Here is a 14,651-nt window from a genome sequence, read left to right as displayed (position 1 = left end):
ACACTCGTGGAAAAAACACGACTTTAACACGCGAGGGGGCTCAGCGTTAGCTCTTTCCCACGGTCCCGGTGCATATCCTCATTATGTGAAGAAGGGACCAGGGAATACCACCGGCGCATCTGTACAATACAACTCTAAAGCCGAGCAGGACTAACGACTCTGGGTTCGAATCCCACCTGGGCGCGGTCCGAGAGACGAGGCCGGTGGAAACTTTGAAGCTGTAGGAAATCCGGGGTTGGGGGAAATCTGCCCGCGCATTTTTAATTTGGCGCGGACAAGGGTAACAGGGCGCGTAGTGTAGAGAAATGTCAAGCCGTCCCACTGCGCCCCACATTAGGCATCATGTCGCTGGATCATGCCGCGTAATAGATTTGGATGCCAGCTCCCCCGGGACGAATCACTCCTATCGTTTATAACCCGTGCCCCTATCTTTTAATTTCTATCTGTTTTACCCAGATATTCTGCCTAATCCACCAGGCTCTACCACCGAGGCGAAATGTGCCCCTGGAGTACTTACCAATCGCCCGCACTGGGAATTTTGTCAGGATTTAACGCGCAGATTTGCGGGTTAGGCTATAAAAGGGGGAAGTAGAGAAAAATCTGAAGTACGTACGACTGCGTGTGGATAGTCATGGTACGGTACGGCAAGACACGGCCAGCCGCCACACAGGTACACTTTACAGGGGGAATATGGCCGCGTGGGCCGACCAACTGTTCCAGAATGCACGCTCTCTCGTGTACCCTACATGTAGGACAAAACACCGGGTAGGAAGTGGCCCAATCGACACTCTACCGTCTGTGAGGGCCTGTTGTTATCCAATTTTCATATTTTGGGTTCTTTTAGAGAGTCCATACTTAAACATCAGCCCCATTCAGACTTCACAACTCCACTGTTTGAGGTGGGTTGAGATGAATGCTTGATAAATGCTAATTATTGTAAGGGCGGAGCAAAGGCCCAGCCGATCATTACTCGAATTTCCTGCCACTGTTTGTTGTGGAAAAATCCGATAGTCTGAACTCCTCGTGTTTCGGCGAGCGATAGCGGGGGTCGGGTTGCGCGCCGCTCGGTGCACCTTGCACACCTCCCCCGCCCAGGTGACATGGCAGCTCCCCTAGCAGCCCCCCCCCCTTTTTTTTATTTCTTTCCCCCCGCCGTACGGACGGTGGTTGCAGTAATAAATCAGCCCGGGCGTTGTGACATTCCGCTCGCCAGTCCGGCCGGTGGGGACCTAATTGCATATGCCATCACCACAACTACGGCACCCCTACAAAGGAGAATGAAGCATTTGTCACATGACGTCATTTGATTGGCACGTGGGGGAGCTGTCAATCACCGTGCCGGAGTAAACACCTGCAGCTGTAGGCTGTGGTACCATCATGGCGGACTGACAACTCATTTCCTAGCCTGAAATGATTAGGGCCTAATTGTGCCAGCTGACTGGAGAAAACTGAATTCGATTTTGCGGTAGCCTCGATCGGTGATCGATAAAAAAACGCGCCCGTGTCCGAAGCGCCGCCTACTCGGCGAAATCCCGCCGCCAATTGTCCCCTGGCTACGTCACCTGTCACCAACACTGACGGGGCAACATAACTAAATAACTATTCATCATGGCTGTCAGAATGCTCGCCTCTGATTGGTCGGCCGCTAAGTGATTTGCGCACTGCCAATCAATACACATGGACGTGATAGGCAAACTGCCCCCCAAAATATCGAGTGTTCTCACGAAACAAGTCGCATAGTATTCCTGTCTTGTGGTACGCAGCGGTCGGAACTTGTTACCACGTCGTCTCCTCGCTCTCTCTCCATTTCTCCCAACAACAACACGAACTTCAGTCGTGCTGGCTACTAGTAGGTACTTCGCTATGATGGAGACAGCCGTGCACCCGGCCCAGCCCAGCCAACCTCCGTCCGCCTCGTCCCCGACGGAGCTCAAGCCGCCGACATCGGGCGCAGTCTCGCCCGGCAACAAGGCCGCCAACGACTCGTCGAGAGTCAAGCGGCCGATGAACGCCTTCATGGTGTGGTCACGCGGACAGCGCCGGAAAATGGCCCAGGAAAACCCCAAGATGCACAACTCGGAGATCAGCAAGCGTCTTGGAGCCGAGTGGAAACTTCTGACAGAAGCCGAGAAGCGGCCCTTCATCGACGAAGCCAAGCGGCTACGTGCCCTACACATGAAGGAACACCCCGACTACAAGTACCGGCCAAGGAGGAAGACAAAAACCTTGATGAAGAAGGACAAATATAGCCTGCCAGGTGGGCTGATCGCTGCCAACGGGGCTCCCGTCCAGCGTACCATCGCCACAGGTATGGACCAGTATGCTCATATGAACGGGTACATGTCCAATAACGCGTACACCCACATGATGCACCAGGACCAGTTGCACGCCTACCCGCACCCGGGCATCTCTCCCGCCCAGACGGCCTCGCAAATGGCGTCCAACGCGTCCCTGCCGCCCAGGTACGACATGTCTGGCCAAATTCCACCCTACCCCATGGCCACCACTAACTCTTACACCAGCTACTCGAGCTCCAGCTACACCACCAACCCCTACCCGCACCACTACACCACGCCGCAGACCATGAGCAGCCAAATGCCGCCGGGCTTCACGACGGTAAAGACGGAGTCCGGCCCCGCAGCGCCGACCGGCACGCCGCCTGCAGATGGCCGCGGGAGGAACCCCTGCCCCGGGGACCTACGGGAGATGATCTCCATGTACCTTCCGGGTGACGCCAACGACCCCAACGCACAGAGTCGGCTCCACAGTATGCAAGGACACTATCAGAACTCAGTCGGGGTCAACGGTACAGTTCCCCTCAGTCACATGTGAGCATCTATACGTCCTCATACAACTTTTCAATAGGGGCTTGTTTACCCGTGTATTCAGTCGACTTTGGGGTACATTGTCATAGCCATAGGTTTTGTTTTAATTCTTTTCGTTTTGAACGAAGTCAATCATGCTGTGAATTGAACCTGAAATCGGAGCTTTTTTCCTGGTAGACTGAGAGAAACTTTTTATGACTTATATCATAAACCACACGACTGGTGTCAAACTAGGATCCACTTTACTTTTTTGCACAAAGCGACTCTCGACTTAACTCTGCCGTTTGTTTATATGTTGTACAAATTTTGGACATTTTTATTGTTATTTAAGAAGATTTTTGTGTTTTTGCTAGATGACGAAGTGTGTTGTAGATATATCTTTTTGAACAGAAACAAGTTATGGACAACGTTGCGCGGATACAAGTTTCCCGCGCGAAAAAAGAACTTATTTTGTTTTCCGAGTGCCACTGCTCCAAGCAGTTGTAAAGAATATATAATTTATAGAGAAACTTTTTTTCCACATGAGACAGTTTGTTGAACTTATTCTATTTGCTATTTGACGACAATGTTTTTTGTGAGGAAATATCGCTTGTGTTTGATGGTTTTATTTTTCCCATGCTGTGTTCGTTCTCCACGATTCAGTTGTAATGTTATTCAGTGTTGTGAAGTTATTTGAATAATTATTTTTGTGGACTTCTTTCTCAGAGCCAAGAGTTGTAAATATTATCGGCACAGTTTCTAACTACTTGTTGACGCGTTCCGTTTTTGAAGAAGTCGAGAAATAAATTGACAGCGAGTTGTTGAAAAAGGAAAGAAACCGTGTTGCGCCGTATTTCTCTGTAGCGTTTTTTGTTAGTATAGCCATTCAGAGCGAGTCCTTTCAGTGCTATTGAGTTGTAGGGCTTCTTTACAATCATACGTATTATCGCCATTATGTAGGTTAGAATTTGAAGGTTTTGTTCGGTATCCTCGGGTGCCCTCTTGATCGTTGGTAATAAGGTATTGTTAGAAACAATAGCGACAATACGCCATGTGTACAGTGCTAGTAATCGGGTTGTGGGGAGGGGACACTTCTCGTTTGTTTTTTTCCACCAAACCTTCTTGTTTATTCGTGGTGCAACAAAGTGCCACTCGGGTGCTGCTAGGTAGGAAGGCGACAGGACAGTTGTAGCAACGTCGCTCAGTCCGTTGGTTCCCTTGCCCCTAACACCGCGTGTAGAATGAGTTAAGCTTCATTTTCTGTCCCCTACTTCCTCACCTTAGCTGGTATGACAGACTGGTTACCTGCCCCCAAGTGCATTCCGCGAATATCTGACCCCTAGTATCTCAGGTCTCTGTTTGTCTTCCAAAGGTATAGGCCTGTTTCTGCCGAGACGAAACTATGTCGTGTGTAGTTTGTAACTTGTACTTTACCCTCTCTCCTAGTCCCGGGTTCCCAGCTATCCATAATACATAGCGTGATACAGTGTAATGTAGCGTTAATCGCCACACCACTTTCAGAGCCCAACCGACTAAATCCGAAAATTGGTCTACTTTAGCTGTACCGATCCAACAGGTTTCTTCGACACGTTTTTTTTTCTGGGGGTTACGTGTGGGGAGGGCGGGCCTTTTTTTCTTTCTCGTTTCGGGGCGACCAGTAAGGGGAACTGAAAGGCTACAGTTTGGAGAGTATAGCTGAACAAATGGCACTGGAGCACCTGGACATGTTTTTGTGTTTGATGTACCCACGTCTATTTAGAACCATATAAATTCCAGGGTGGCTGACACGGTGCCAGCTGGTATAGGGTGTAGTGTGGAAGCGTGGCCGTCTGTTGCTAGCCCTCCAACCCGACCAAACACAAACTTCAACTCTCGGGAACCGTACAGGAAATAGCCAGGATGTCTACCTTTGACTCACCGGTCTAACTTCGGCTAAAAATGACGCACCAACCCAACCACAGATCCAGAATTAGCGGAAAGAGAAAAGGAGAGAAAAGAAAAACGCGCGCGGAGCACATCATAACCACTGGGGCATAGTAGGGGTCATGTTTATGACAAAACACGGGACGGGGGATTCCAACTTAATTGTGCTTTATATTTTTTGTCTTGTTAATTTCCCACAATACCGTCCTACAACAAAAGTGTAAGCCGCGGGGTGTTAGGTGTAAGATTAGCACCTCATTCGCACATGTTTCTTTCATGTCCATTCGGCTCGTAGGTTCTGCTCACTGTAGCAGGAGCATGTGAATTTCTTTCCGTAAATCACCCATAGACCTCCCGGTGGAAGCTTATGCATGAGTCGGCAGAAAAACAACCCATAATTGCCTACCAGGGGGGCGTGTGTACATTTCCATTCCAAATCTGTTCTCCAAAAAACTGAGTTAGAATCAGACTTACTTTATATGATGACGTTAGGAAGAAATTGTATTTTCTCCCCTATGCCTCTGGCTACGCAGAAAATGAGATTAGAACATATCTGCACTCCATGTAGCTAACAGAACGATGTGGAGACTTACCTATATTTACATAGAATTAACTCTTCGCGATTCCATTATAAAAATGAGGGATCCCTAAGGCTACAAGTAGGAGTGAGTTTGTGGGAATACACACTGGTTTGGAACAGTTGAGCAGCTGCAGAGAAAATCGCGTGCCGAGTCTAACCACTTGCCGTGCAAACAAATTCTCTTTCCCCCGCCCTTTTCTCGCCATTCGCAAACATTTATGTGGTAATGTTGACAGTGGAGGTCCTAAAGAACACAATTACCACCTCTCCAAGCCAAGAGATGTAAAAAAATCACCCTGCTGGCGAGACATGTAACATATTCGTTCTCTGTCTGAATATTTTGATGCGTTCACGTACATCTGTAACTAAATTTTGTTGTTATATTTTTGCCCTAATTCTATGTGAACGCGTTATGTTCTTTTCGTGTGGGTTAAATTATAGTGTTAAAAGAAAGCAGGCGATATAGAATGAGAAGTGAGAATTTAGAAACACTCCCAGTGATATTCCTATTTCGGCATTTTAATACCCAAACTAACGCCGGGTCCCAGAGGCCCGTTTGAAAATCAATTTACCAAAATAGCGACTTGTTCGCAGCGATCGAATATGTGTCAAAATTCGTCAGCTCGTTATTTCATTGTTGCCGATTCACCACTTCCGCGAGCTTTTTAAAAAAGAAACACAAACACACACACAGTTTCTATGAATCCCCTATTTTCCCTTTTCTTTTCTCCAGTTGTGAGGAGAAGTTGTACAAACATGTGGCGGCCTGGGGTGATTCTTTTCAGGGGAAACCCTAGGCATATTGTTCCCAGGAAAAGTGGCGCGAAAGAAAGAATAGGTTAGATGTTCTACCGTGTATATTGTGCTTTTTATACGGCAACTGTTTCAAAAGAAGTATCACTTCGGTCAGGGTTTTTGAGGCAGCCGGACGGGGAATCTTTCTCTGGTGGTTTTAAATCCGGTTACAGGAGAAGTCGTCCCCCGGTAAAGGTGCTTAGCGTGTTGGTGTAGAGGATTGACGTCGGCCGGGGATGCTGAGAGGCTTACGCCGTATGACGGGATTTCGCGGTAAGGATCGAATTTCTTCTGCAAAATTTTCCCCGTCCGCTACCTTTTGTGCGGGGCTCTCATACCGAATTGATGTCATACTAGATCAATTAGAATTATGAACAGCTGATGTTTATGTATGTAGAAAAACGGGGTGATGATATGAAGTGGGAATTCTGTATGAAATCTAACACCGCACCGCGTCATTTTTTTTGTCCAAAGGCGAGAGGATGTCGTTTTTCATAACTGCATGTGGTGGTGGAATTTCTACCTGCTGATAGATGTTACAACGTAGTATGCCGCTTTTTTCACGGAGAATTTGCCCACTGTTTCACCCGAAACGTTACACCAAAACAGGATTACTAGAACGGCTTGATGTCCGTGTCAAAATGCATCATGTTGACTGAAGAATAATTCCTTCTCGGGTTGACAGTTCCATAGGTTAAGCCGACTGGCAGTGCAAACATATGTGGTCTAATACCACCTAGAATAAATATGGTACCTGGGGTATCGTGGACAAGGACAGATCTAGATTTGATTGAAATAATATTTCCAAATTGGGAGCTGCCACATTATTTACTAGGCTGATGAAGCGGCTGGTACATTGGGGTATTTTTCTGCACAGAACGATTATTGCGTTATCCCTGAGGGGAAGGGTAATAATAAAGGGGGGTGCGACAAATAATAGCGTGAGTTGAAGTCAACACTGTCAGTGGAATTGTGCTCAGAAACAGAAGAGTTTTAGAGCATCTTTTTTTCTGACTTGTCTTGGCAGCGGCTACTACGACTACTACTACAGGATGTGGTGCTAAGGCCAGGTATTAGTTTTTCCACTGACCCGAAGAAATGCATATCTGAACTGAGCCCCCCTCCCCCTCTCTAACCGTTTCTCAGCAAGTTCTTGTTTGCCTTGTATGCACACCGACACTATACGCTAATGCATTGGTCTCTTGTTTGCACAGTGTTCTAAACCACGAGTGTGCCCGAAATCTGTTACCATTGCCGCTTGGAGCCTGATGAAACCATTTCCCCGTACTAAGGAATACACAAAAAAAGTGTGGAGGACTTTGATGAATTTATGATAGGTCCGGGGTCGCCTAGGGTTCGCCCTGTTAAAAATCTCTGCCACCGGATAAAGCAGGGCTGATAGCGCCGTCTAGGTGTGTTTGCGTTGTCCCCGAGTCGCGGGGAAAATTTCCGCCGCCGTACAGGCATGGTAAACATGGCGGGCCGAGCCGGCGGGACCCAATCGAGTGTGTAAAGTACCCACACCCCGGGTTTAAACCCCGTCCTTACCCAACAGGATGTCCCTAGGCCTCTCTAAGTCTCAAGATGCCGACACTGCACTCAACAAAAATCTAAAAAAAAAAAAAATACATCTGCAACTAAAGACACCTGAGTCTCAACTCCTTATAATATTGCATCATGCTTTTTATGCGATGATTATAGCCCACATATTGTGAGGAAATATTGAAGTAATTTGAAGAAAAAAAACTAGGGTGCCCCCCTCCCCCTGGAAAATCGCACCGGCACGACTTGACCTGGCAGAGTTGCCGTGGAACTCAAAATTGTCGATTTTTTCGATCGGCCACTTCAGAGGTGTGCGGCTCTAGAGTGGCTCGATAAAAACCTCCTTGACAACTGTGTGTGCCGTGCACTAGGAGATCTGACCCTCTCTCCTCATACTAGCGCTAGTGTAGGCCACATTTTAACATTTTCTGACACAGAAAATAATCTCGAGCGCGATTTTAATTCTCCAACCTGTGAAACCTTCACCAGTATTTTTGTCCCTGTTGTTTTTGCAGAGTTTCCAGCGGTCGATACTCTATCCTAAGCACGGTAAGAGAAACACTAGCTGTGAAAACACAGTCTCCACGCTAGAGCTGCCTACTGGACCCGGCTCGTGTTGGTTTTGTTATTATCGAGAAAAATCTCCCCGTGAACAAACAGTCCGGTGTGCTCGGTCCGGGGCAACACGATAGTTAGTTGTACCGATAGCCGCTCTTATCAAGCCCGATATTTGTGCGGGTTTTACTCCATTTTGGTAAGAATTTTAAAGAACAAAAATACAATACAATTTTACATGCTGCAAGTGGTGCATATACATTATAATATACAGGTTTGTATATGTCCGTACGACACTACCTGTATACCAGACAGGTGTGTTACTATACAGGTAAAACGGAAGCAGTGCTAGTTCACAGGTACAGAACACCTTGCGATCCAGGTGAGGAACTTGGTTGTAGCGTACAGGTGGTGACAGACAGCGGCCCGGCGTGGTTCACCTGTCTACCTGTACCGTCCCACAGGTGTGCCGGAGTATCCGTTACCTGCAGGACGACTATCAGGCTTCACGCGCCCCCGGTGGCGGCCACATACCCACACAAGTCGCGGCCGGGCCGGGTGTAGTGTGTCCCAGATACCATGTCCCCTCCAACAAAAAACCTCCTCTCGTATATCCGGACCCCCACCCTTACGTTTCCCCTTCGCTTGCAACCAATGCCTTCGGAGATATCACAATTTCAACCCCCTTTGAGCAGGGGAGCTGGTTTGTTTGTTATCGTAGCACGTTACTGTTGTCGCGGCAGGGCACTGTTTGCCGTGCCCGCCCGCCGGTTCTGTAAATCCCGCGACGGGTCCTTTTTTCCCCGGGTCTCCTCGCTTTCAGAATCTTTCACGGGGCGATTGTGGCGTGTTGTTTCGAGTATAATCAAACATATGATTCCACAATAGCCTGACCGCTGTTGTGGACCTAGGGGTAAACATTCTCCCATTGGGGCTTTGCTTACACCCAGTCAAAAGATATAAAACGCCGTGATTATGAGATGTTTGATGGCGGGCTGGTAGGGTTTGGTGTCCCTGACAGAGACTATTGTGCGATCGGGACGAATTAGTAACCGATAGACCTAGATCTCTCACCACTAGAGAACCCCCGCGGAAATATTGCAATCTACAAGCTGTTTACTTCTCAGAGAAACTGCAAAACAATTAACGATTTTCCAGAGGCGGAACAGTATCAGTGTCAGCTGTTTTGTGGCGAGATCCTCAAAACGTATCCCTGAAAATACACACAGAATAACATTAGAAGCTGCATCAATTAAGAGACCGTTGAATGTTATAGCAGTTTTCGAATACTCATACATAGAAAATATAGAAAACATAGTTAGAATTTTCAACAAGAAGTTAATCTATTTGTTACATGTATAACATGTACGTTTATGTATAGTATATTTAAAAATCCGGGTACGAAATCTCTGTGTAGTGATTACATTTTCGAGTCTATGTGTGCTGAATTTGACAAATGTACGCCTTACATGTAAAACATGCTGTTACGTAGACCAGTCTATGACCCCTGAAAAAATGACAAAAGCCCATATATAATTTAGCAAATCTAGGCACACAATAGAGGTTAAAATGATCCTACACACCAAAACAAAGGCGTGGTACACCCGATCAAAATTTCTCAAATCGTTGCTTTTATTCTCTCCCAATAAAATGAACAAATCATTTCTGTTTATAAAACAGTACTTGTTCTAAAACACAGTGATTGTATTTCAGAACGAATATATAGTAGACGCCTTTTTATCAACGTACAATTATGCATATGTGGTTAAAATTTGAAAGTTGATATGAATTTTACAAATACAAGATTGACAACAAATGTTACAGAAGGAAATGACATGTCTGTTTTAAAACAAAAAACAACATACTGATTGCAGAGTGTCTGTGTTTTCAAAACAATGAGAGTTTTCCTATATCTAGGACAATGATTTGAAAAGTATCGCCTTACAATTACTACTTTTGTCATGTCTTGCTGTTTTGAAAACAGCGAATGTTTTCTTCACCGCAGAACTAGTCTGTAAAGTATCGAGTTATAATTGCTTCTTTTGAAATTAGAAGACTCACAGAATATGATATGTTTACGGTTATTTTATAGTTTTTAGAGCCGTATTAAAAAGTATTATTACAGTATCCGTTATTATCGACATGGGCGACGAGCTGTCTTTATCCAATATTATTTACAATTGTAGTTTGAACATAACTACAATATATTGTAATCCCTTGTTGCAAAATATCTTCTTTATCTATCTAAACGAAAAGTGCAGCATTCTCTCTATTTGGGTACAAATCCAATCGAAAATGTCTCGATGCTATGAATGGGTTAATCGTGGGTGATTTCGCGTTGGCGTATTTGTTGTCAGTGTCGTGGGTTCCAATCCAGAGATTACAGATGTTCCTGAGAGAAACCGTCGTTTTCCCCCAGCCGCCTCAGCCAGGCCCGCATACATCTCGCCGCGCAGTTCCCTGATGAATATCAAAGGTTACAGAGATAGATAAGCTGACCTGTGAGGGTTAAAGGTCCTAGGGGGTCTCTTTTCATTATTTATGGCGCTGGGAGCGCTTGGGAAAGGGAAAAGTTGGGTCTGGGATGAGGTATGGAGGGAGACTTGAAACGTGACCGGTGCACGTCAGGACCCGATGCAAAATTTATGGACCGCTCAGCCTTCGCAGTAGTAACATAGATTTTTCAATTATCCTTCAAGTCTCGAAGGACGAGTCAATCCAAGAAAGTCGCCGACATTTTTTTTTGGAGTTGTATACCTGTACATGCATTCGCGGGGTGGGAGGGGGTGGCAGTGAGACGGACCTTAAAAAACTTCTCTAACTACTCCCCCGTTTGTCACCGGTACGAGCGACAAAACCTTCAATCTAAGAATAAAGATTGACGTTATCTGTGTTTGAGATGTTTGGGGGGGTTGAGAACCGGAGGTTTTAAGTGTTTTACGACCTCTTTAGTTTGTGTGTGCCTGAGTACGTGTGTGTATGTATTAATCCATTGATAGGTTCACTGGGACGACGCAGGCACGCGTACACACATTAGCCGGCTCTGTTATCTCCGAAAGCGCGATTAGATCGTGCGCTCCAGGTTTACAAATCTCAGGCAAGGTGTTGAACGGTCGCTTTATTACTCACAAAACCCTTGTACTCAAATAATACTCGAGTACGGACCAATTTGACATCTTACATGCCACACACACACGCACGTCTAGCCGAGTCGGGATGTGTCGTATCAGTTCTAATCTACGGACACCGGACGCGATAAAAAGAGTATTTCTTCACAAATATTTCCTTTTCAATCTTATTAGAAAGAAACTTTAATTTAGACCCAGTTTTATGACACGTACGGAGTTGTAAACGTGAGAACCGACTCTTTGGAAAAGTGACGAAAAACAACTGACTGTAAGCACATAAAGCTATTGTATCTTTTTTAAGCGCTGTTCTGGATAAATTGGCCGTTGAATACAAACCAATAGTAGAGAGGTATTGAGTGTGGCAAATGACATAATGTATTTAGCAGGCGCTATAGAAGTAGTTATCTTTCAACATTAATCAGACAGTTCCATGTCTATAGCCGGAGGGCTCGTCACAATAACAACGTCCATACTGTCTCTAGCAATAATCTTCAACATTTTAGGATTTCTACTGGCCATATTTATACTTTTCAACAAATTATCAATATAGTATTTCCACAATTAGAAAAAATACGAGATCTCTACCATCACTGTTTAACACATCTAGATATAAACATAATGATAGTCCTTTATGTTAAAAACTAGGAGAAAAATTGTTATTGTAAACTTAAAATTTTTGTAAAGATGGCGTAGCACAATTTGATTGCAATGCCATCAGTGATTGAAAAGGGTATCATATTCAGTATTTAGATTTAATATGATGACTATTTCGGGCGACACGGGTAATAATGATACTATGATAAAAACGTCATTGTGTGGAGAGAATGTTAGCAATAGAGTCTACATTGGCCGTTAAGTGCCCATTGTGTGTCTGTGTTGTAGGAACGTCGTTTAGTAGCTCGCCATGTACCCTGCACACAAAAGCACGGACAATCCAACGTCATGCCGCTGCATGTGTCCAGAAAAAAAGCCCAAAGTCAACAGAACGAAACCCGATCGCTTGCCGTCGTTGTTCTACATTTGGGTTGCCCGGTCCTCTGCGACTACCAAACCTAATCATGTGTGCTACACAGGAGACCGGCCTCCCTCTACATAGCTCTTCAATTTTCAATTTGAGAGCGCATCTAAAAGCAATTTGGTAATCGGTAGAATCCCTCAGAGAAATCTTGTGTCTCTCCACGTTAGGGATAATTTAAGCCGTGCTGATAGATGTATTAATTTGCACCTGGCTTGGAGGACACGAATGGAACTCAGGCCAGTTTTTTCACACACCTTTTTTTGAAGGACATGTCAACTGTAACAGCTTTATATTTCACAGGCAACGAAAATATTTAATAACGCTTTCGTTCTCTGCACATTTGACCGCCAGATTTTCACATGTTATGATATGCAAGACTCCTCTCAATTTGAAAGCGTCGAGTCGTGTTTCAATCGAATTATATCGTTGTAATATGATGTGGAACAATTGACCGTGACAACACGTGGGGAATGGATATATATGGAACAGATTTCTCAACAGACAATTCATGAGAAATGTTTTGCTTTCTGAAACCGTCCGGGCAGAAATCCTAGAATAAAAAAAAAACGGGTGTGTGTGTCATCGTCAGAGGATGTCACTACATGTTGACACAACCCACAAATCGAAATTTTTCCCGAGTTAAGAAAACTTTTGTGGACTACGCATCCTTCCTTGGCGCTTCTCACTAGAGGTAGATGTCGTAAGGTCAGTACTGGACAGTGCCGTCTCGGGCCATTTCGTCCACAGCTGACCGTTCTTGATAACATTGGCTAAAGTCTCGCCCGTCATTTATAGCGCGGACAGGTACACACACACACACCGGTATAAAAGTTCTGTCACACTATCCTAGACACGAACAATAGCCCTAAAGTTCACAGGGGTGAAAATCTCCTCTAAAAAAAGGTCAAACGGTTTGCAAGAGGCAACACGCTCGTACATTTCCGGAGTATTTATCTTCTTCGTGGACAACTTAGCGAGGGTGGCGTTTTTGTCCGGCTTATCGGTACAGACGGTTGTTACACACGGCGTCTGATAAGTACGAGTGGCCGGTAGGGACTGACGGGAAGGTACGGAGTACACCTGGGCTGCGGCACAACCAACCACAACCGCGGGGAGACGGGCGGGAGGGGAGATACGACAGTTCTACAACTATTAAGGCTCTCTTAAGGGCTGACTAGGGGTCGTACAGTTACTACGTGGATAGAAAGGAAGTATCAGAGGACCTGTGATTGTGTAATTGTAACACAGACAATAACAGAGTCGCGTGTGTGCTCGGTTTGGTTCTGAAGACGTTTTGTCTAGTCGCCGCTTGCAGTCTATTTTGTAGGTTTTTTTTTCTTCGCCAGTGTTGTTGTATCTCTCCCTGCCTCGTGCCGGGTTGGCGATTTGTGTGCCTGCGACACCGATACATAAGCCATTCAGGGCACAAATTGGACACCATTTAGACTCGGACAAAGACAAGTTTTGCAGACCAAAACAATATTATCTGATACGAAGTGCTGATAGCTTTGTGTAGGGCGTGTAAAGTTTGGAGTGGGCCAGCCGACCCTCCGTGCGTAGAGACGGGAATCGAACCCTGCACCGGGGAAACCTGTCCACACAACCGTTGCTGGTAATGAGTATGTATAGTTGTTAGCTCACACACACTCTCTCCTCTCTCAAACGGTCTCGGAGTGCCGCGGCAATTCAGTTAACTGTAGGCTTTTAGAGTTAGATGGGTAGTTGAGGTGTGTAAACACGATGTCTGGGAAGAGGTGCTTCATTTATTACCGCGCCGCTCGAATCGATGGGCGGTGTTCGCGGGCTACTCTCACGCTGCAATCACGGAACAACTTTCCGGGCAGTCCTGCTGATTTGGGTCCCATTCAACACACGTGTTTTTTTGCCCAGTTTTCACCCGTTTCCCAGAGGCAGAGGATTGTGACCAATTTTGAATTAAAAGTTTCCATATCTAGTTTTATTACATCCAGTAGAAACAAATTGACATAGGCTTAAATCCAGACCATTTTAATATAAATATGAACACAAACAAAAACGTACAGGTTATTTTCTGTTGATATTAAAAGAATTATTCTGAGTAAAGTGCTTGTGATAACCTCCTTGTTCTAAAACACCTTTTTTTTAGAAATACCATTTTCGTTGCAATAACTACAATAGATTTATTTCACAACAACGCAACAGTTACTGATTCTAATGTTCATATTTGGTTCTGATTCATCTTTAAACCAATGTGGTTAGATATAACCTTCTTTGTTAAACCTGATAGTAACACATACATTTTATGACCTTGATGAATGCGTCTCAAA

The 14,651-nt window shown here is 45.4% G+C and overlaps 1 protein-coding gene and 1 long non-coding RNA gene across 2 annotated transcripts in view; both read left to right on the top strand.

The window, feature by feature from the left end:
• LOC109477862 overlaps positions 1–14,651 on the top strand; it is a 66,398-nt gene that overhangs the window by 24,217 nt on the left and 27,530 nt on the right. The gene's annotated exons all lie outside the window — the stretch shown is intronic.
• Positions 1,685–3,638, top strand: LOC109477861 (transcription factor Sox-3-like). The gene has a single exon (XM_019779300.1). It carries the CDS (start codon positions 1,864–1,866, stop codon positions 2,830–2,832), a length of 969 nt encoding a protein of 322 aa, XP_019634859.1. The 5' UTR covers positions 1,685–1,863; the 3' UTR covers positions 2,833–3,638.

This window comes from Branchiostoma belcheri, unplaced genomic scaffold (assembly GCF_001625305.1).
Source record: "Branchiostoma belcheri isolate BF01 breed outbred unplaced genomic scaffold, Haploidv18h27 scaffold41, whole genome shotgun sequence".
Lineage (NCBI taxonomy): Eukaryota > Metazoa > Chordata > Leptocardii > Amphioxiformes > Branchiostomatidae > Branchiostoma > Branchiostoma belcheri.
Note: the sequence above shows the minus strand (reverse complement) of the source record. Positions and strands in the feature narration are given on the sequence as shown.